Source organism: Rattus rattus, chromosome 18, assembly GCF_011064425.1.
Source record: "Rattus rattus isolate New Zealand chromosome 18, Rrattus_CSIRO_v1, whole genome shotgun sequence".
Taxonomy (NCBI): domain Eukaryota; kingdom Metazoa; phylum Chordata; class Mammalia; order Rodentia; family Muridae; genus Rattus; species Rattus rattus.
Genome location: NC_046171.1, coordinates 39,330,339 through 39,353,998, shown reverse-complemented (window position 1 = coordinate 39,353,998; position 23,660 = coordinate 39,330,339). Strand labels below are relative to the sequence as shown.

Below are 23,660 nucleotides of genomic sequence, written 5' to 3'. Positions count from 1 at the left end.
CTTGAGGGAAGGAATAAAAGTGGCTTCCACAGGCAGAACACTTAACAGCCATCACTTCTGTACTCTGTACCTCTTGGCAGGGGACCTGATGTGCTCGGGTCTCCTTCTGTTAAACACCTTGCTGTCAGTTGCTTAGAACAAGGTCTTGGGACCAGGTCTTACCAAAGAAATCTTAACACTTTACTGCTTACCACTTGTGCGGCTTCTCAAGGGACCTCAGAGCAGCCATACCTGTACTTAGGGGTTCATTTTCTAGTCACGCATGGGTTTCCCCATGGCTGCAGGAATCTGGACACCTGCACTGTGTAAAGAAATGTTAGAACAATGGGGGATGATACTCAGGTTATCTGAGATCAGAGTTATTTTGCAAACCGAGCTTTTCATTCAAAGGGAACGATACTACACTGTGTCTGGATGAGGCCTTCTGTCTGAGGCCCCTTGCTTCCCTGTGTAAGCTCTCTTAAAAACCCATCTGTCTGCTCGCTCTTGAGAGCTGCCGCATGGGTGCTGGGAGGAAGGATGCGGAGTTAATGGAGCTTGCTCGGCGAGCCTGCACTGCACCATGGAATATGTTATCGGATTACCCAGTGTTTTCCCTTATCTCACCAGAACGACCAGGAGGCTGAGGGAGCTGCTTCGTGGATCGGAGTACAAATCCGGGGCAGAGGCATGCTGACCGGAGGGCACAGATGAAAATAAACGACTGACCCTGAGAAGTCGCAATAATTACTAGTTTTGTTTACTGTTGCCCATCTCACCAATCACCTGGGGCAGCTGTTTTTATTAAAACCGCTGTATTGATAACATCAGAAATGGCGGGCGGGGGAACCACGGCACACAGAGGTTATTTGAAGTGGATAGTGTAGTATGTATGATTCTTTCTGGGCTTTTCTTTTTTTGTTCTCTTTCTCTTTACTTTTGGAGACAAGGTCTTGCTATGCAGCCCAGGCTGACCTCAAACTAACAGTAGTCCTCCTGCCCCCGTCTCCCAAGGGCTGGGATTACAGGCCTGAGCTTTTGATAATACAGTGCTATGAAGAACTCCTGTCTTCTGAAAGAAGTGAAAAAGAGGGTGAAGGTGTCGGCATGGAGGCAGGGGCCTGACCCACAGCTAAGACCAGTGAGCTCCTGTGTACCACTGGGAGGATACCCCTTCCTAGTGCCCTCCGGCTTCACACACAGCCTTCTATCCTCCTTTCTATCCTCTTATCAGCCATGTCGGCCAAGAGAAACCTTGCAGGGGAGGCAAGAGCATTCTGTGTTCTCTGACAGAACACAGTGAACTAAAGGGGGGCTCTGACCCTGGGGACCGAAGGCTGGGAAGGTAGAGGACCTTGCCTGTTCTTGCTCTGCTAAAGGTGGTTGTTCTCAGACTGTTTCTCGTCTGCAAAGTCCAAACCTTCCTCCTGGAGGGAGAGTCTGCCCGTCAGCAGCTTGAACACAGGACTACCTGTGATCTCACAGGGAGGGGCAGAGCAGGTGCTTGGCTCTTTACGAGATGCTAGCACATTTGCTGGTTCACCTTACCTCTCCGCGTCATTACCGAGTGACTGGATCTGCTCAAGGAAGTCGAGCACCTGACACTTGCTGAACGATCTGAGTGCACTTCAAACGCATGGATACACGGATTTGCTTAGGGGAACAGCCCTGCTCTGCCAGATCCTGCCAGCACACAAGCAGTGATTCAGTCAAGGGCCACAGCACAGCATGGCCGGGACATTCTGCCTACCCGGTTACTGGAATATGAAATTTGAACACGGGGTCAACTTCCCAGAACTTTGGAACAGATGCTACCTTGTGGCTAGGAACATTCACACCGTGTCAGCCATATAATATGTGAGGTTAACTGGGCAGAGTTAGAAAGTTCTGTAGGCTTTGGGCCAGCTTTAAAAATGTTTAAAAACCTGTGAGTTTTCTCTTTTTAAATTTAATTTTCTTTCTACTTTTATTCACACATTCCTTTATTTGCTTCTACAGAGTCTACTGTGGGCAGACACTGCTGGGAATCAGAACACAGAAGATGCCCTGTTCCCCTCAAGCAAGGCAGAGCTGCTGGGAAGTCCAGACAGAAGGAGAGAGAAACATTCCGGGGACATACGGTGCACACCTTTAATCTCAGCACTTGGGAGAGAGCGTCAGGCAGATAGAACTCTGCAAGTTCGAGGTCAGGCTTGGTCTATCGAGCCAGTTCTAGGTTAACACAGCGAGACCCTGTCACAAACAAGTTTCTTGGTGTGTTCAAGATGTGACGGGAGAGAGACAGCAGAGACATCCCAAGTCAGAGCTTCCCCTCCGTACTGCTCCCTTCACACACAGTAAGAGCACACTCACGTCGACAAAACGCAACTACACCTAAGGCTCTGGGGACATTGCAAAGAGGAGGCAGAAAGATTGTAAGAGCCAGGGGACAGGAGTTCTGTGAGGCTGTGTCTCCTAGTAACATCAGAAGCTACACTTGTAAAGTCTCACCGACATCACTGCCTAAACATGACCTGAGCCAGGAGGACACCAATGGGCATGCCAACCAAATGGGAGAAGTCCAATGAAGCCCGAACCCTACCCAAAGAATTATAGGCAACTGAGGGAAGCTGGAGTGAGACAGGTGGCCCTCCCCAGGGAAAAACACGCCACCTAGTCATTTAGTGTGGAATGATCAGCCCCGAAAACATAACCCAAGTAACAGTGTACGGACTCAACAGGATATCTATACATCTATATATCTATATCTATATCTAGATTCATCTATGCACGAAATATCAATTGATGAAACAAGAGGTTGTGAATTTGAAGGAGTAGGAAGGGGTAACTGGGAAGGTTTGGAGGGAGTCAAGGCGAAGGATAAACATTGTAACTAGAACACAAGCTCAAAACTAAAGGAGAAACATTATAACTAGAACACAAGCTCAAAACTAAAGGAGAAACATTGTAACTAGAACACAAGCTCAAAACTAAAGGAGAAACATTGTAACTAGAACACAAGTTCAAAACTAAAGGAGAAACATTGTAACTAGAACACAAGTTTAAAACTAAAGGAGAAACATTGTAACTAGAACACAAGCTCAAAACTAAAGGAGAAACATTGTAACTAGAACACAAGCTCAAAACTAAAGGAGAACATTGTAACTAGAACACAAGCTCAAAACTAAAGGAGAACATTGTAACTAGAACACAAGCTCAAGAGTAAACAGCAACAGAAAGAGTAAAAGCTTGCTTGCTAACAATCCTGCAAGACAACCCAGCCATTACTTTGAGCCTCAGGCTCCCCGTACCCTACCACCCCCGCAGGTGTGCACAGTGCCCCTAGACACCACCTGGCCCAAGTCTAGCTCCTATCAGAGATAAACTCAGCGAGCACCTCTTAGTGACTTCCACTGTCACCATCTCCTAATCATGCTCCTCTTTTGCTCCACTCAATGCTACCAGCCAGGAGGGAGTGCAGTCCATTGGTTTGTATTGCACATCTTCTTCAAGAAAACCTCTCCCAAGGGCAGGAAGTCTCATTGCTTCACTGCTACAATCCTTTCATCTGGAAAAGCACTCGATGTAAATTCAGTAAATATGTGTGGACTGGGCGTGCAAGGTGCAGCCTTCTGGAGTTATCTGGAGGGCAAGGGGAAGCCCTCGGCACCTTTAACCGGGGCCAGAGTGAGACAACTCATCTGCTTTCCAGGATAACACTTCTGCTGGCGACAATGACAGAATGGTGGATGACTAGGGGAGGAAGGGAGAGACCGGGGGCAGGAAGTTCCATTAGGAGGTCACTACCCAGTGGTGACAGCTTAATACAGGCAGTGGCAGTGAAGGCAGAGGGGGAAAGAATTTGAGAAAGCTTTTAGGGGTGAAACGTCAGGCTAAAATGCAAAGCTATGATTCTATGCATCAAGCTCTGGAAAACATTTTGGCACCAGCATCACCATTTTCCCCACACAACAATCCCTTAGCCTAAAAGCAGTCCTAATCTCCATGCAAAGAACTCTTAAAGCTCTGCATACAGAGCGCAGGCTGGACTCCAGCAAGGGGAGTACAACTGGTCAGGCTGCAGCAGATGAGCCGTGCTTGGTAATGGTGTCTGTTACCCATCTTGGAAGCCGGTGGGTACTCACTCGGCCTTTGACCTCAGGACAACATTGCAATATTCCTCTTATGTTTCAAGGCCCCTGCTGTTTCATGTGTCCTCCTGTCCTTCCTGTCTCTGGTCAGTGCAGTGAGTGCCTGGGTACACACACAGCTCTGCTCAGTGCTAACCTGCCATTCATGTGGCCACGCCTCTCGCATTGCTCAGTTCTTTTCCGAGGCTCACTTCTGCACTGACTTAGTGCTGGGTGGGAATGTCTGGGAAGCCTTGCCAAACTCATTTATAAGTCAGTCCCCATCTCCTTTCTGTGTCACTTACGAGCCAGCACGCCTTCCTATGTGACAGAGGGACAAAGAGCCATTCTCAGGTATGAAAGAACGCAGGAAAGTTTACCACTATCTACCTACCGTTTTTGAGAAGAGAATTACTTGAAAACACTTCCTAGGCAACTGAGAAATTATTGTGTCAAACTGCATAATGGAAGCGACTGAGAAGCAGAGACTGGGACTTTCTCCTGGACTCCCACCCACCGGCAGGGACGAGAGATCCAGAGTTGCAGCAAGGTGAGCCCTCAGTACAGGCTGATGGGCCATGGAGACATGTGGATAGTGCGTAATGAAAAGGATTGTGCCCTGGACCTGCTACCCTCTGCTAGGTTAGCAATCCCGTAACTGCAACCTCTCTGCAGATGCGTCTCCCTTAAGAGTTTCTGTCACATTCAGAAGTCCAGTTGAATATGATTATAGCTGAGTTAAAAATAAAACGAAGCAGTGTCTGTGGCTATGAGAACAGGTCTGGGATGGCCCTCTGTGTTGTAGGCAGCTCCCTGGGCTATAGAGTTAACCCGCCAGGCTTCAGTGTCTCTTCACAGCAGCACACAGGCCCCTCATGACTGGCTCTGCCCCTTTCTAAGACCATCAAGCACATCACCTTCGTCTCAGACCCTCCCTACAGTTCAGTGAGAGTCTGTGCAGCTTTTCGGGGTGACAGGTAGGACTCATCTTGCTCTCCATGGTCTCATTTCCCTGCCTTCTCCCTTCCCCATGGCCCCTGCAGACAGGTGCAGTCACGGAAGCCTACGACAGATCAACACTGGCTTACAGGCATAAATACCCACCTACGCTGGGCTTAGTTCTCCCTCTGCTCTTCATGGGTCTGTCAACGAAGGGCCTATCTTTTGTTCCTGCTTCTGCCACATGAGAACTAGGGTTGAGGAGCACACACAGTATGCACATCTAAGTAATCCACGCTCCGTGAACATGGCGCAAACACTCTACCAACAGTAAGGGTCTACAAGCTCAGGGCTATCTACCGCTCGCCCTTCCCCTCCGGCGTGAACAGTACCTGCTCTGGGACCGCAGCTCACCAGTGCCACCAGAGAGCTGAGTGGCTCATTTGTGCTGTTTCCCAAGGGAACAAATGCTAGGCCAGGTCACACGGAATGACGCCGCATGAATGAATCCGCTCCAGCCTGTACACCTAGGCGGTTTTCTTTGTGCTAAAACCCAACCTGACAAAACCCTGGTCTCCGAATACTTCCTCTTCCGAGCCCCCACCTCCACCTCTTTGTCTTGACCTCCGTGTGTGTGACCCAGGAACAAAAAGCAGCTTGTGTTACTGGAAGAGGAGGCTTCACGGAAATGCAAAAAACAACATTAACCTTTTCCCGTGATTGCTTTTAACACACCGGGTGTCTATAAACCTGGGGAGATCAGGAAGAAATTAGTTCAAAATGTAGACAATAATAATTTTTTTTTAAAAGGGCCTTCTCATCTTTAAAACCTGGAGATGGTATATTTTCATCCTTGAGAAGCAATTCAAAAGCACCCATGCTGGGCCCCACCCCCTCCTGGGCAGCCCTTTCTTCTCTGCCAGTTGACTGTTCCCAGAGTGTCTGCCCACTTGTGCATGCTGGAAGCAGCAGCAGCAGCAGCAGCAGCAGCAGCAGCGGTGGCGGCAGCAATAATACAGACTCACACACCCACACCTCTCAATGCTGGGGGGCTAGGGCTGGGGCTTCAGAGACGGGCACTTTGTTATTTCTGCCTCGGTGCCAAGCTTCCTCCCTTAGAGGTCTTGAGGCTGTGCTAGCCTAGACAGAGAGGCTCTTTATGAACACTTCTCTATTCTCTGACGATGACCAGAAACAATCAGACAGAATGAACAAAGGGATTACAAATTAATCGGCTCTCGCTGGCTCCTCCGACTGCAGAGATATGATTACAAGCCCCGGATTTGCAAGAGACCTACATTCCTCATTAATCTCCACCATCGGCTCGCCACCGTGGGCTTTCCCTTTTCTTCCTTTTTAAAAGCCCCTTTCTAAAAGGCAGGGAACGGAGGGTGCGCCAGCTATGCTCTTTCTTTGCTCAGCAGTAACTGAAAAATATGTCCTTAACATTTCACAAAGCAGATCGTCCCTGCACTGAAACCAGTAAAGTGTGGAGGAGAAATGGCGCGTGTCCTTTCTGTCTCCGTCTGGCTAAGTTAATGAATTTAAGCATGGATAACTTTAACCCACATCTTCTTCAGAGAAAGAGCATCTGATAGCCCAGAAGAACTGCAGGCTCCCAGAGGCCCCCGCTCCTTCACAATTCACCCCCCCTTGTATATTTTGGCCATTCAACAACAGAGAACGGGTTGGTCAGTCTAAAGCGTCTTTCCTATACCTCTGCTCCAGGGCCACTTGGACCTGGAGCCTCCGAGAGCAGACTCTGGCCTCTTCCCTTCAGGTTTGCTGTGTGGGTCAGTGCTACAGCGTGCTCGAGAAGCAAACAGAGGCTTCTCTCCTTCTCAGACATCTACAAGCCCTATCTGGGCACAGGCCCTGCCAGTGGAGCCGTGACACATGCACCTCCTGAGACTGGACACACTCCATGACCTCAGGGGACTGGAACTGGATACCAGCTGTTTAGCACATCAAGGTTGGTGAACGGGTCACGGCAATTCTAAGTTCTGCATTCCCCTGGCTAAACACCTCGGCAGAAGGCTGAGCACAGGGCTTAGGAGGGCAGCTGCACAGGACTCCTGTAAGGCGAGGCCAAAGCCGAGCCCAGCGGACGCCCGTTTCTCAGGTCTGTGTGCTTACCTGGGTACGGCACTCTGCCTTTGGTGACCAGCTCTGTGAGTAAGATTCCAAAGGACCACACGTCAGACTTGATTGTGAACCTTCCATACAGGGCCGCTTCGGGGGCTGTCCACTTAATGGGAAACTTTGCACCTGCGGAACGGAACGGGGACCTGGTTACTCCTGAGCGCCTGTGCTGGGTGGAGAGGGAAGGCAAAGTATTGGAAAGTCATCTGCAGGGGACAGGGTGGGAGACGAGGACAGAAAGAAGATGGGGAAGGAATAGCGGGTACACCCTGGGCCTGGCTCAGTGACTTCAAGAAAATCACCTTAAATCTCCCTTCAATGAGTTGGTCTTTGAAAGCCTTAATACATCAGTAAACGGAAGAGCTTGTCAGTAAACGGAAGAGCTTGTTTCTTGAACACAACTCCTCGGATCACAATGTGTGACTCAGGAAATTCACGCTTTGATTTGGTAAGAATGGCCCCCGGGGGTTTGTGCATTTGAATTCTTAGTCAACAGGGACAGGGCGTGGCACTTCTTAGAACTATCAGGAGGGTGGCTTTCCTGGGGTAGGTGTGGCCTTATTGATGAGTGTGCCACTGGGTTTGGAGGTCTTAGGAGCCCGAGGCAGGCTAGTTAGCGGCTCTTCCTGCTGCCTGGATGTGGGCTCTCAGCCACCTCTCCAGCACCGTATCTGACTGCACGCTCCCCCCTTCCCACCATGAAGACGATGGACTGAACCTTTGAACTGGAAGCCGGCCCTGATTAAATGCTTTCCTTTCTGAGCGTTGCCTTGGCTATGGTGTCTTTCACGGCCACAGAACAGTGCCTAAGACGGTAAGTATGTACGTATGAATACGCCCATGTATCTCTCAGACAATGCTCTCTTTTAATAACTACACGCGGGATTAGATCATCATGCTGTTCTCTCGTGTCCTCTGGTATATAAAGTCATAGATTGGTCTTATGAGGTGCCACAAATCCACGGAAGTCCCAGCTTCCCCTAGGGTGGAGCGAATGGATGTAGCCTGCCCATTACACTGGGACGTTTCTTACACACACCGTGGGGAAATGATCCTGGCTGTGGCTGATTTTTCCCTTCCTTCCACCCGTTCTCTCCACGGCGGCCATCTTTATTCCTGGGATGTTTTTATTTCTGTACTGTATGACCACTTTCCTCCTTCCTTTCTCCTACCAGCCAGAGGGTTCAACAGAGTAAGTTTTAGACAGGGCATGCCTTGATGATAGCTTATGAGTCTGATGGCTAAGCATTCAAATACACGAGCCTATGGGGCCATCTTATTCAAATGAACACACACACACACACACACACACACACACACACACACACGTGTTAAACTCCCTCAAAGGCAGTAGGACTGCATCTTTCAAGTGTCTTTGATCATTAGAGAATCCTCTTTTTTCCACATCTAAAGGAAAGGCACGGCCCGCCCTGCTCATCCAGTTAGGAGGATGTGGACAGACCCACATTCTAGTAGCCTGCATTTTCGTATCAGGGTCAGCAACCATAAAGCAGTTCTGGGCATTTCTTGAACAGACCAAAGGGGAAAAAAACACACAAGGATTTTCCATTGGTTCTGCACACAATAACACGCTTAAGCCATACTAATTACGCTTAGGAGCTGCTAAGACGCACACAAAGGCTGATACAAATCAGAACTGTCACAGCATCATCTGTGAAGAGTCACTGTGTGCAAAAGTGGCAAATGATTCCAATCTTTAAATTATGGAGGTTTAATAGCCAGATGTGATAAATTACAGCAATTACATTTTGTTTTAAATACAGTACACCATAACAATGTTAACGAATACACCCTCGCATTTTCCAGCAGTGTCGTTTTGTTCTCCATCTCTTTTATGCCAGTGTGAAATCAAAATGGAAGGAAACCCTATGGTGTCCGTGGCACCTCACCCTACGAGTGGAGCAGGAGTGTTTGCGTCACCCTCTTCCGCTCTACGCACTCCATGTAAAGCAAGTTTGCGTCTCTCTTCCCTTAAGTGCTGGTCATCGTCTGCACAATCTGGGAGTCTCTGAGCAGCCATTTTGTTTTAGAATTTCGTTAAAAGCACTCTCCGCACAGGTTCCCGTCCTTGGGATTCTGTCCGTGCGGCTTCAACTCCAAGCCGCTGGGATTAGGGTGACAGTGGCCAGAGTGGATCTCCCAGGACCAAGCCTCAGCTGGAATCCCCTCATTTATAAATAAATGAACGAACGGGTGGGTATTAATCACATCCTTATTTGAACAACCCCATGGCTTTAAAACTGACAACATCTAACGTGCAATGGAACTCCAGACTTCTCTCTGGTGTGCAGAAATCCTGTACCCTAAACAGCAGAAGAAGAAACCTGGGGTCCTCCTCAGACTCATGCAACACTGGTTGGCGGATGGAGTTCTGGCAATAAACTATGCACAATTTAGACAGTTTTCTTGCTCTCCCTTCTTTGAGATAGTCATGATGCTATGACATCAGCTCCTGGTCCTCCTGCTGCTGCTGTGTGCGTGCTGGGATTATAGATGTGGCTTTCACTTTAAGGATTTTCTGAGTAAGGATTTCTAAAGATTTTGGGTTTTAAAAAGTAAATGTATCAGCCAGCTATACTAGTCTGCGTTCTCATTTTCCAGGGCACAATAAAGTTATTAAACTAGGCAGTGGTGGCACATGTCTTTAATCTCAGCACCTGGGAAGCAGAGGCAGGTGGATCTCTGTGAGTTCTAGACCAGCCTGGTCCATAGAGCGAGTTGTAGGACACCGAGGGCTGTTACACAGAGAAATCACATCTTGAAAAACAACAAAAAAATGACAAAAAATATATGTAAACTTTTACATAAAAGAACAAAGTCTGTATAATCTGACAGGTTTTCGACAGGAAGTCATTAGCGAGTATGCGTTTTGATGAGGGGCCTTATATATATATTTATTTTGTATTATTGCTTTGTAAGACAAAATGTTTTCTACACCGAGCAACGAGTATTTAAAAGGATAAAAGTTTAAAAATGGCTTTCTTTATATTTTTAGTAGCTACCTTCTATACACACACACACACACACACACACACACACACACATATAGTTTGTGTGTGTGTCTGTATGCTTGTGTGCTGGTGCCCTCTGAGGCCGACAGAGTGTGGAATCACTTGGAGTTTGAGTTACAGGAAATTATAAAGATATTTGACTTGGGGACTGGAACCGAACTCAGGTCTTCTGGAGCCTGAACCATTGAGCCATCTCTCCAACCCCAAAAGAACTTTTGTTTGTCCTTTTGTTTTTTTGAGACAGGGTTTCTCTGTGTCATTCTTGCTGTCCTGGAACTCACAATGTACACCAGGCTGGTCTTGAACTCAAGAGATCCACCGGCCTCTGCGGCCTCTGCGGCCTCTGCGTTGGCAGGATTAAAGGTGTAGTTCTTGTTTGTACTGGTTTTTAGATTTCTTTTAAAAGAGAAAATTAATGTTTTCTTTTCCAAGACAAAAGGTTAAACTGAAGTAATGCTGGAAAGAAGTAATCAATGCTTAGTTTCCTACTCTTCTCGATACTTCCATTTGCTCCTGTCTTAGCTTCCTCCCTCCAGAGGGTACAGAGTTACTGGCCCGGCAGTGTGGAGTGAAAGTGGAGTGTTAGGCCGTTGGTGTTTCCTGGTCTCTTTGCATGTGGCTATGCAGGTGTAAAACTGAGGCTGAGGAGGGTAAGTCTAAGGTCACTCTAAGGTCACTCGGCCACAGGGTACACAGCACCACAGGGGTCTGCTAGGGGCTGGAGTAAGTGTTTCACTTGGGCGGAGTTGGAGAGCTCACAGGCTTGGAAGGAGGTAACTCCCAGAGAGAAAAAAGCAGTCCACTGCCACCCTGTGGCTACCCCCATCCCTGCTCTTGGCCAGAGTGCTAGTTGCTTAAAGACTTTGCCTGATCGATAACACTTGGACAGGTTTCCCAGCTCCACACTGACACAGCAGCCCATTTTTCCGGTTGTTATAGCTTGAAATGTGCCGGATGCACAGGCTGTCAGAAGTGTTGTCTCTTGGCAGTGCTGTCTCTGAGGGCCGGAGTGTGTCTTTTGGACACCTGCATCTGCGGCTCAGAGCATGGTATGCCCTACACAGAGGACTCCTGAGGGAACGGACTGGATGACAGAGCACTGGATTAGCTGCCCGTGTCTCCTCTGTGCTGACTAGCCATGGCTTTCATGGGCAGCTTGTCTGGTCCCTGGGCTGTCTTCCCTTGTTCTTGGTGACAGTACTAGTGTCATGTCTTTGTCTGGATGGCTGTTTAAGGGTCTATCAACTGCTAACTACAGTGGGAAAGCATCCGCCACACACTAATGGAACTCAAAGACACTCATAAAATCTGGATTTTAATACCAAGCCCAGAGTGCTCAACCCCTTAGTGTCTGAGTGAATCTGAGAGATGCAGGGGGAGCCAGAGCTCTGCTTCAGAGGAACAGGGGGCAATTCTTGGGCTGCTTCTGGGACAGGCAGTGGTTTTAGAAGCAGAAAGAGCAGGCAACAAGAGGCCCTGCGGTAGTCACGGTAAGACAGAGTAGACAGCAATCACTTCCGGCTCAGCGGGTGCTGGAAGAACAATAACAACAAGCAGACCCCACCTGACCGCTGCTGAGCTGGCCTGCTCTCTCCTTCCCACAGGCCTAGCATCCCGCTCTACACACAGCCTCCTCCTTCCTGTCTCTCTTGCCTCCAATGTCCTCTCTTCTCCCACTCACTCTAAGCACAAGTGCCATTCTGCCCGATTCTTCTTCCCCCCCATGTCCTCTCTTGTCCCTAATTTTGCCTGTGGTGTGTGGGAGGGGGATGGGCACATTCAGATGCTTCTCATTTGAATTCCTGGTTCTATATTTATGGGTTTCTAGGGTCTCTTGGCTTTACCTAAAATATAGCAACTGTAACCTTAGTTTATCGTTCAGTATATCATCTTACTATGTGCAAGATTATAAGAGTTTCTTGTAGTCGGCAGAAAAATGTTACGAAATGACTGAGCTAGAAATTAGTTCTTACTTTTCAAATCTAAGAAGGGAACAAATCCCCCTTCATTTACTTGCTTGGTTTTTCACTAGCCGAGTTCAGGGGTTTGATCGCTGTGTGGCTAGGCTTCAGCAGACCACTGAAGCTGGGACATCCTCCCCGTTGCTGTTTGTAGACCTAACCGACCCACTGTCCTCTTCCTCTTGCTGTTAACCTGGCACCTTGGTTCTGCTCTTGGACGAGTCTTTCAAAATTACCCAGTTTCCAGTCATCACCCCTGCTGAGTCCTCCTGCCTTGGTTCCTAGCCCTTCGCCAGTCTGCCCTCCCCCACCCCCCATAATCCTTTTAAACTGCAGCTTCCTGTTCTACCTTCTTCAACCACATGGCAGGGTCCTGACTGAATTAAATCAGAATCTACCACCTGGTTTCCAGAGACCCGCACATCCATTCGACCTCGGGTTTTCCTACTGCAAACACACAGTTAATCCGGTTTAGTTTGCTTTTCGCCTCTGTAGCAGGTACCACACACCTGGCGTGATCACACGTCCTTCTGTTGTATTAGCCTGTTTGAAATGCCGTCTTTCCCTCCACTTCCTGGCTACGGCCTTCTGTCTCCTGAAGGCTTCTTCCTGATCAGAAGTGGCAGTTTAATGTTGGGTACAACAAGCGCCTACCGTTACGGAACAGATCCTGGGTACTTGCTGCGTGTGCCGCAGGTCTGACACATTGTTCTACGGGCAGATGTTTTTGCTCTTCAGCTGAGAGAATAATACGTCAAAGGAACAAGGGTGAGGGCTAGAAATGGGGTCTGGGTGAGATCTGCAGGCTCAGAGCACTGAGACCCTGTGCGCCACACTCCCGAGTGTAGCTCTTGGCACAATGTGGACCGTCAAGGTCGGTGCAGTCTATACCTCCATTGTTCCCAGTTCTCCGACTAAAACCGTTAAACCACAATTGCTCAACAGATGCGGTAGCAGCGACAGCAAAGGTCCACTTGGGCAGTGACACACTCAACACCCAGTGGCCAAACGAGTCTTTGACCAAGACTTCAAAAAAGAAACTAAACACAAAGAAAACACTGACATTATAATGGTGTCACAAATGATGCCTTTTCTCAGCGTCTGGGCCGGGCCTACCCCTCTCAGCTTTAAGTGACAACGAGACGGCCCACCAGACTCACATCAGGATGGGCCACTCCAAGTCCAAGTCACAATCCAGTTAGAGGAACGGCTCCATGCCCAGCGGCCAGCCGGGAAAGCTGCCCTCCGCTTCTGCCTCAGACAGAAATGGGTCTTGACTTGGTGGCTTCCTGTAGTGGACTCTCCTTCATACATTAAGATGATGGCAATGTTTCAAATGTTCCCACTGACACTGCCGATGCCTTTTGTCCCAAGGCTGGGATAAAGTGAAAGGAGGAGCCAGGACACGGAGCCACTGCTCTGTAGTGACGGTGGCAGCAAGCCCAACGGTGGGCTGAGCTGGAACTGAGTGGCGTTCTTCCGAACGGCAAGAATGGTCACTTGGAAAGCAGGCTCAACAGAGATGAGTGAAGCCATTAGAGACTGAATTTAATGGTAGTTAAAATCAATGAAGAAAGGTGTTTCAGAGTGAGGCAGACCTGGGCTCACAGGCTGGGTTTGCCAGACGCTTGTAAGCCCAAGTGTTAGTTTCCTGTCTGTAACCTGGGAGGGTTGGAGTACAAAGGTGAGAGCCAAGAACATGCTTAGACCTGATGTGCAAGGCACTGAGTTGTACCGACAAAGGCCCTCAGCACCACTGATCATTGAAACTTCAGAAGAGGGAAAGAGAGTGCAGAGAAGCCCCACACTCATCCACCAACCACTGAGTGCCCACACTATGGGTCATCTGGAGGAGGGCGCCTCCTGTACGGATTTTCTAAAGCTGGAGGAATGCAGGTGCTAGGCTGAACCTACAGAGAGCTTGAACGTGGTTTTGGCTTGAAGAAGATGGCTCAGGAGATGTAGGAGATGAGGGAGTGAACTGCAGTGAGAGCTACAGGGAGGTGTGGTGACAGAGAAGGGACCAGTGTGACCCTGTGGCTTTCCTAGACACAGATGGGATCATAGCATGGTCAATACAGGTCTGCTGGGGTCATCACACATCACGAGCTCTGAGTCCAGCCTGGGACTGTTAGGGACTGTGTTTTCTGGTGCCAGTTGCGCTGCACTGTCTCAGACAAGTTATTTCCTCCAGCTAAGGAACCAGGGCAGTGGTGTAAACGAACCAGTGCACAGCAAAGTACGCCACATCGGCCCTGCAGAGCATGGCCTGCGTCCTAATAGAATTTCCAAGAATGAAGAGCACTGGCTTTGACAACAGATCCTGTTTTTGCTTTTGTTTTTTTCTTTTTAAACCAAAGAACCACCCAAAAAGCCTCTTTGACTCCAAAGCCACAAATTGTGCAAATTATCTTATACAATATAGAATAATGTGTAGTGCTGGGACTATAAGGTCACCCGAGAGAACACAAGCAGTCGCGAACGACGGCAGGGATGGGAAGCTGATTCGATGACAGAGAGAGCAAGAAGTCTAGGACAGGATATCCTGTGTTAGGAGCTAAAGCAAAGCTGACCCAACCTGGAACTTGGTGGTGATTCAAATGCAATAATAATTTCAGATCCAGTCAAACTTGGCAGAGGAAAACTCCTAATTCTCATAATAGGCCAAGGATGACGTCCAAATTTCCCGAATGCTTCTGAGGTAATAAACTTAGTGTTTCCAGTTACCCCCGGTAACACATTCTGCTAAAATTTCCACTTCAAGTTCACAGGGTTTAGCATCATGTTTTGAGAATATAAAGGAAAACCCAGTTGCACAAAAGGATGATATTCCATTCGAAATTTTAGCTTGCCGGGCTGGTGGGGGGGGTGGTGTGAGGCATCTGACAGAGAAGGTGACAGGGATTAAGACAAGTGCTATCTCATCGGGGGCTTTGAGAGAGGAGAGAGGAGTGGAACCTGGAGTGCCGGGAGGCAGGAGTTGGGCCTGAACATAACGTGAAACTCTGGGCTGATTAACTAGGCGTGCATCCAAGGTCTGTTTGGGATAAATCCATGCAAGAAACGTTCAAGCTGAAAGCGTGAGCAAGCTCCCGGGGGGCCCAATAGTGAGCGTGGATAGGGAGGAATCTTGGCAGGCCCATCACTGGGTTAGGAATGTAGCAGAGTTAGCCACCCTCAGAGGGACCTGGGCCAGACTGGGACACACTGCTAGGCAGTGTGGATTGTGTTGGTGTGGGGATACAGCGTGGCACAGCCTCATCGTCCCGGGGCTTGGCTCTGAGTCTAGGAAAAAGGCCCAAGAAGAGGGGATATTCAGAGGACAAGCACAGCTACAGGTTTCCTTTTAAACTGTCCCCTGCTTCCCAATCTGGCGAAGTGCCTATGCTCTGGGAGCCTGTGGAGACCGGGTACCCTCCCTCTGGTTAGGAGGAAAAGGCTTGTAGCTGTGGGAGGGAGGTTCGCATGTGCTCTGCCTGTCCCTGGCTATCCAGCTGATGAAAGTGCAGGCTCCTTCTGCCAGCCAGCAGAGTACAGCAAGGAAGCCAAAAGACATCTCTGATGTTTGATGGCCGTCTGTGGTTCCTATTTACATACTTTAACATCACGGAGGGTGACCATCTGCTTCCTTAGCGATGATTACCAAGAAACGTGGGCTGTGCAAACTGAGGACTTCTCCTGACCGTTCGCAAACGACCGCAGCCAGCTCTGCCCAAACCAGCACAAAGGAGAGGGAGATGCCCTGTGAGCGCAGAGCAGCACTACCAGAGGGCTGGGAGGTGGAGGAAGGTGTTCAGAGAGCTCTGGTGACCTGTGCTGGCATCGGGCCTGACTGGATTCCCTGGGCCAACTCAGCTGTCCGAGGATGTAAGTGGTGGAAATCAGTTCCCCACCTCTCTGCAAGCATTTTAATCTTAAAAGGGACTAGGGAGAAACGAGTGATTTAAAAGCCCCTTTCACTCATTTCCTCTGGCTTTCAGCACATCCTTGTTAGGAGAGGACTATGCTCCCAACAGTGCGTCTCCATTTCCCAGCATCTGCCCTGCTCCCCTGACTACTAATCTAGGCTGAGGCTACAGCAGATGAACAAAGCGGTCCCTCCCAGAGACGCCAGCAGTACGAAGCCTAGAGACAGACGCGGCAGAATACAAATGAAGCCGACTTCTGCCCAGGGACAGAGGTGCACCAAACTCTGGCCCTGAAAGGTTCAGGGACTCAGCACATGGCCTCTGGCAGCTCTGGGGATGATAAACTCCCTGTGTGGGCCTGGGGGGTGGCACGGCCTGGTCACTTCACTTTAGCCTTTTACAGTTCTGCCTGGGGAACAAGTGACTTGAAACAATAGCTTGCATCGGGGAAGAGGTTTGCTTTTGTTAAAAGATGGGTTCACTTCTTTAGCAAGGAAAGAATTAAATTAAATTCAGCAATTAACAGGGTTCCATCTCCCCACCCCCTTCTCTGCTGACATTTGCTGTTCAGGTCACAGCACACATGGTGGGGATGGGGATGCTGTTGTTGACAGAGAACAAGAAATTCATACACTGAGGGGAGCAGAGGGAGGGCACCTCATGGTGAGATCAGCCTTGATCTGCTACTGGATTACAGGGGCCTCTGAAGCATCTGATTAATAATTCTGCAGGAGCCCTTGAGCTGGAACGCGGGGCGCACTGAGTCTAATAATCCCCAGTCATCGGAACAAAGGAAGGACAGGGATTGAATTCACAGCTCTGCATTGTGAAACTGGAAATCTAAAAGAATCAGGGACCCGGTCCTTCCTGACTGTGTATGTCAACCTAGCTGTCTCCTCGTTTGTGCTAAATGGCTACTGTGCTTTTTTAATCCAAAAATCTGATTACATTTAATTAGCTCCGGCATCTGGGATTTCTAATACACAAAGAGTTATTAAAGTAACAAATCTTTCTAAAATATGTTCTCCAAGAAAGAACGTGTTAATTTATGCAGTAACAATTTTTAACGTTAACTAATGAACATGGAAACTGTAACAATTATGAAATCTTTGTAGTCTAATTTATATGTGAATTTTACTCCAGACAATAATCTATTCAATTTAAATGCTCAATACTGGGAGTATTTTGAACAGACACATTTTTTTTGTCCTACTTAATACATAAACCAGTAAAAGTTACCCAAAGTTCTGAGTGCTCTCCTTTTGTCCAAATATCCCAGAGACTCAGAGATGACATCGTTTTGACATTTGTTTCCTATGTGCTCATTTGGTTACTGCTTTGAAACAAGTCAACCATCCAACCAAACCCACAGAGAAACTCCATGCTCCTGCTCCTCAGGATTCAAATGGGGACAAGCCCTGGCAGGAGGCTGTGGGAGGGCCCTGTGCAGCATGGCTTGTGGGTGCCACCTGTGGGTGTGTATGCGGAATGTGGCTGTATGCTTCTACAGGGTCAACCCTACTGCTGTTAGTGCCACTGGTGACTGCACCAGGTCCTTGGAGGTAAGAGCTTCCTGTCTGTTCTCAGACCATGTGACAATTCTGTTTGCAGAAGAAGGCAGGCACAAAGTAACTTATCCACGGTTCCCAAGCAGATCTGCAGTGATGCCAGGGTTCGCACTAAGATAATGTGACGTCTCCCGTCATGCTCAGAGCCAGCTCAGGCCTTGCCATCTTTTCAAACAGGGTGAGAAATACAGAGAAAGGAGGAAAGAGGTCTGGGAGGAGAAAAGTCTTGTGAGGGGGAATGAGAAGCAAAGGACGCCAAACAGCTTCTGCCCTTTCTAATCCCCACAGCCACCAGAAAGAGGGTTCCCAGATGAGGATACTGAGGTCCAGAGAGGGCGCAGACCCAGGGGAGGGCAAAGCTAGCATGTGAACACAGGCCCAGCTAGCTGGAGAGCACCTGTACTTCCCCAGAGACAAGCTCACCGTGTGCAGCAGACGCCCACAGAAGCAACGGCTCTCTCTGGGGCTCTTGACGCATTACAGCACCTGACTTCCGGGAAGCCTGTGCGTACTGCACAGAGAGCAGAAAAGTCTGTCTTCCCAGAGTGAGGAGAAGGGCAGTGACCAGAGCTATTTCCACGTCTACACGCAAACAGTGACAATATGTGTTCTGTGCTCGTGAGGGCTGTAGTTAGTCTTTAGCCATCGTCCCCATAGAGGAACAGCGAGACCTGTTTTACAGATGTCCAGGAGAATTGCTACTCAGGGTCCATATGTGATGTCAGACACAATAAAGATGTATAATAAATAAGTATAAATAAAAACCATGTACAAGCAGCTGGGGCTATGGACAGTGCGCGCGCTCATTCTTTCTCTCTCTCTCTCTCTCTCTCTCTCTCTCTCTCTCTCTCTCTCTCTCTCTCTCTCTCAGGTGGGGGCAGGTGTGGACAGTCTTTCTATGTAGCCCTGGCTGCCCTGGAATTTTCTAGGAAGACCAAGCTGGCCTTAGACTCTCAGAGATCTGCCTGCCTCTGTCTTCCAAGTGCTGGGACTAAAGACCCAGTCATGAATGGTTCTTAACAGGAGAAAAGAATGACGGCCTGCCCAAGACCATGGGAGGTTAGCTGACCCTCTCTCCGCTGAGTTCAGAACAGAGGGTCTGTGGGACATGTAGACAGAACCAGAAAAGCAGACTGGTCTGGGCTATAAATGATGAAGTATGTGTGCTCATATACATGCACATGCACATGAACATGCATGCACACATGTAACACTCCTCACACACCCATCCACATACCTATGATCTATCTACCATCTCTCTGTGTCATATGTCTGCCGGTCTGTCTATCTCTATCATCTGGCTGGCTGTCTGTCTGTCTGTCTGTCTATCTATCTATCTATCTATCTATCTATCTATCTATCTATCTATCAATCATGCACCTATCTGGCTGAACAAGTGTATTATAGCTTTATAAGTGCCTTTCTTTTATTGATTACTAACAGTTTTTCTCTTTAAAGCATTTCTAATATGATAAAAACCCTCTCTATGGAAAACATGCCAATCACAAAATGTTGAAGTTATAAAATAATTCTTCGTGTTTTACCACCCTCAAAGAATTTTTATGGATTGCTTACTCAGTCATATAGAACTCATGTGAGGCAGGCACTGTTACTATCTGTTTGACAGAGGATTAAAAATGGGGCTCGAATGAGGTGGCTGGTTTGCTTGAGGACACCCTGCTTGTCAGTGACAGAAGTGGTTTAAACCTGGGGGTCCTGATTTCCAACACAGGCAAGCGACCTAGCTGCAGGTGCCTTTTAAATCAGTGCCCTGTGGGGCAGTGACTGCCAAGCCAGGTCTGCATAACCAGCTATTCTGACAGGAAGGGCCTTTAGCTTCTTTTTCCCTGCATGGTAACTGGCCCTTTCCAGTACAACTGCAACCTCCCCATTTGTTTATTCTCCAGCAGCCTGGTTCTCTGTAAGAAAAAATGAGAACAGCAGCAGCAAGTGACACTGTCCAGTTCCTGGGGCTGGGGCTGGGGCTGGGTTAGACATTCAAGTGCTTTTCAGTAACTGCAGAAACGCAAAGAGCTGGTGAGATGCATCTGCATTTAAAAATAAGTAACCTGCCCGTGGGCGAACCAGCTAGCTTGCCCAGGGCCCCGGTCAGTGGGGACTGCGGGGCTTTGCTGTCTGACTTTAACGCTCCTGTGTTCCTCCTCATGCTAGCCAACTGTCCTTCTGTGCCCGCAGGCTTCCTCTGTCTTTCACCCTCCCTCCTGTCTTCAATGTGGAGTCACAGGCACTGGGCCTGGTCTTGAATTCCTCTTTGACACTGGGCTTCTGCTCAAAGCCAGGGGAGGTAGGGGGTGAGCGTGGGGCTTATAGGAGGCAAAGACACATGAAAGACCTGTAACTGAGAGTTCCACATTGCAGTGTCCTTGTGTCCGTCGTCCCCCCCGTGTGTGTGTGTGTGTGTGTGTGTGTGTGTGTCTCCATGGTGACAGACATTTCAGAGCACTGAGCTCTGTGTGTGTATGTGTGTGTGTGCATGTGCCTGTGTGTGTGTGTCCCTGGTGACAGACATTTCAGAGCACCCGGAGTATGTGTGTGTGTGGTGACATTTCAGAGCAAACGGAGTGTGTGTGTGTGTGTGTGTGTGTGTGTGTGTGTGTCCGTGATGACAGACATTTCAGAGCACGGAGTGTGTGTGTGTGTGTGTGTGCATGTGTGTGTGTGTGTGTGTGTGACATTTCAGAGCACCGGACGTGTGTGTCCATGGTGACAGACATTTCAGAGCACTGAGCTCTGTGTGTGTATGTGTGTGTGTGCATGTGCCTGTGTGTGTGTGTCCCTGGTGACAGACATTTCAGAGCACGGAGATGTGTGTGTGTGTGTGTGTGTGTGTGTGTGTCCGTGATGACAGACATTTCAGAGCACCGAGATGTGTGTGTGTGTATGCGTGAGTGTGTGCGTGTGTCCATGGTGACAGACACTTCAGAACACCCTGAGGTGTGTGTGTGTGTGTGTGTGTGTGTGAGTGTGTGCGTGTGTCTGTGGTGACAGACACTTCAGAGTACCCTGAGATGGGAAACTCACAACTGTTTTGCAAACAATTGTCATTCATGGTCCTAAAATAGCTACATTTGGCACATGTTTCAGAACACTGCCTGCACTCCCATAATTAACCCGCGGCACGGCTGTGGCCTGCGGGTGGCATGAAACCCGACTTGCCAATATTATTAGGCACATGGACCAGCTGTCTGGAGGAGCTCATTAATCCCCTGCAGGAACATCGGCATGCAGCACATGCCATCTGCAGAGTCCATGGCAGATACATGCCGGACCTTTCCAGCTCGTGCAAAGGCCAGGGCAGGGCAGACCCCGAGCAGGAACTGTAGGAACAGCTGGGCTATCCAAGGCTGGAAAATCAAAGTCCCTCTGGTCACATGGGAGTTGGAGAGGTTGTCCCTTTAGGCTTTTCCACAAAATAAAGGGGAAATGGGACTCATGGCTAATTCTCTCCATTTTTCTCTGCTCTCTGATTCACTGTCTTGGGGAGAGACAGTGGGCACGGCTTAAGAGCACACCTGATCGGGAGGGCTGTCCTGTTTTAAGATCCCGATCTTGCCCTTGTGAGCTTCAGGGTTCCTATGCATGAATCTGCTAACTCTGGGTCTGCTTCCTGCCCCCTGCAGGTCAGGCAGTTCCAGGTCCTGACAGGCCTTGGCCCTTGGCTCTCAGCTTCAGGACAACACAGACTGCCCGCATCTCCTGCCGCCCTCTAGCTCCAATAACTCCTGCTGCTTTCCCCTCCGGTGTATGCATCTGCAGATGGTCGTGAAGATAAGAAAGAAGAAACAATACTCCAAGAGGGACGGGTAGAATCTTCTGTTTGGAAATAAAGTCACGGAAATGTTGAACGAAGGACTAAGGCTTGTCCTTGGGAAAGGGTTCAGACTGTGGTCTGGATGTCATGGGGGAGGCAGGGCAGAAAGGCAGTCATGACGGGAAGTGGGAAGGAAGGCTGCACGGCCAGGCCGAGAGGGTCCTGGATGGGTTCCAGTGCAGAAACTGGTATGGGAGGTGCCAGCCCTCACCTAAGGCCACACAGTCTAGGCACCCTAATGAATGATGCATGGCGTATATACCCAGTCCATCCCAAGAGTACCTGTTAGCATCTGCTGGCTCCTGGCCCACCACCTCTCATTTATGGATGGGTCAAGGGTGTTAACCAGAGACTCTCCAGAGTTCAAAGTCTAGTTAAAAGTGGACAGTCTCGTATTGCTCCCTCTGCCACGGAGAGTTTCTCACACAGGAGGGAGCCCTGAGTTTCATTGGACCCATTTCCTAAACCAAATATTCAGGTTATCAACCTTCCCATGCCTTCCCCTAGGGCCAGGCTCTGAACACATTCACTCAGACCCTCTTGGGGTGCCCTGTCACCAGAAGCATGTCTGCCCTCCTCTCTGCTTAGATTAGAGATGCAGCCCATTTTTGTGCCCCCGAACTTTGGGTGTGTGTCTGTGTACATGCCACCCCCCACATGACCCCACAAGGAGGCTCCAGGACAAGAAATGGTGTATGCTAGAGGAACTCAAATAGCTGAGCTGTTTGTCCCACACACAATGAGTGTTTGGGTAGCATCTGTACCTAGGCAGGGCCTCCGTTTAACATTTTCTCCCATCATGCACTGCATTTCCATTCTGAGTCGAGTGAAAGGTGGAAGGAATTGCCATGAACTAAAAAAATCAGAGAGAGTGAGGAAAAGACGATTCTCAAAATGAGCAGAACAACTACTATTCAACAGAAAACAGCAGAACACACCGTCCTGTACTACATCCGTTACTGCTCAGCCTGGCGCGGGTGGCCGGGCTTCAGCTTGTTTCACCAATGAGACCTACTCCCCGCCTGAGTTCTGGCTTTAAAACCCCCATGACCATCCGCGGGGCTGGGTAAGGCAGAGGAGGAGAGCAGGGCTTTTCAGACACTGCAGTCCTCCAGGCCCTCCAACCATTTCTCCTCAGTGCTCTGCTCTGAGCTTAGTCTCAGGCTGGGCCTGGCTGGCAGCTGCTTAGTGAAGTCAGGATTAGCTCCGTGTGCCTCTGCAGGCTCTCTACCAGGAGGTGCCTTTGCTCTGGCGCTACCCGCTCCTGTTGCTTCTGAGCCTTGGCTCCCCTGATATTATGCTCTCGGTTTTCCGTGTCAGTTCCCATGTAAAAGACTGAGTGTCACCTGATTTCTGCTCAGACGTGGCTGATTGAGAGCGATCTTTAACTTGGTTTCCCATAGCTTCCTTTCTCTAAAAGTGGAGCACTGTGGGCCCAGATACTTCCGAAAAGCCAGGCGGGCCAGGGGAATGAACAGACACCCACTCACTAGACCAGTGCTCACTGCACACACCTACGGATCCACTAGCCCCCCCTGAGAGATGCCAAACTCTCGCCAGATCAGAGGATAAAAGGGAAGCTGGAGGAAATCAAGGCAAGGAGGAAGCTGTGCAGGGCAAAGACGCCGTCAGGAGCCACTGTCCCGGAAGTGCCCACCTTGTCTGGCTGTGTACTCATTGTCTTCAATCAACCGGGCCAATCCGAAGTCAGCAATCTTGCAAATGAGTCCGTTCCCCACCAGAATGTTAGCTGACCGCAGATCTCTGTGGATATAATTCATGCGTTCGATGTAAGCCATTCCTGCGGCAACCTGTGGAAACCCAGGGAAGGGGGTACAGCTGTTACTCCGCAGCCCCTCGAGTGCCCGTGCCGAGGCGGCCACAGCCGGAACAAGAGCCCACGCCCACCTGTGCCGCCATGTCCACGAGGTTTGGCAATTTCAGAGCCCGTCCTTCACCGTCTTTTAAGAAGTCGAGCAAACTTCCTAGGAGTGAAACACAAGACGATTTCAGTTTCCACAGGAAGGCAGAAGAGAGATCCCCAGACAGAGGCTGCGTTTTATTCCCTCGATGGAAGTAAAAGGTGGATGAACAGGATAATAGCATCGATGGGACAAGAAAGCTTTGGATACAAAACAGAAACCGACTTTGTGTTTTAAGAAGCATGTTGTAGCTTCTGAAAATAAACAG

The 23,660-nt window shown here is 49.2% G+C and overlaps 1 protein-coding gene across 2 annotated transcripts in view; it reads right to left on the bottom strand.

The window, feature by feature from the left end:
• Fyn (FYN proto-oncogene, Src family tyrosine kinase) overlaps positions 1 to 23,660 on the bottom strand; it is a 207,703-nt gene that overhangs the window by 15,517 nt on the left and 168,526 nt on the right. For both annotated transcript variants that reach the window (XM_032889141.1, XM_032889140.1), the window contains 3 exons: positions 23,379 to 23,455; positions 23,128 to 23,281; positions 7,164 to 7,295 (listed from right to left, as the gene is read on the bottom strand). In XM_032889141.1, the coding sequence (XP_032745032.1) occupies positions 7,164 to 7,295; positions 23,128 to 23,281; positions 23,379 to 23,455 (363 nt within the window). The remainder of the gene's footprint in view (positions 1 to 7,163; positions 7,296 to 23,127; positions 23,282 to 23,378; positions 23,456 to 23,660) is intronic.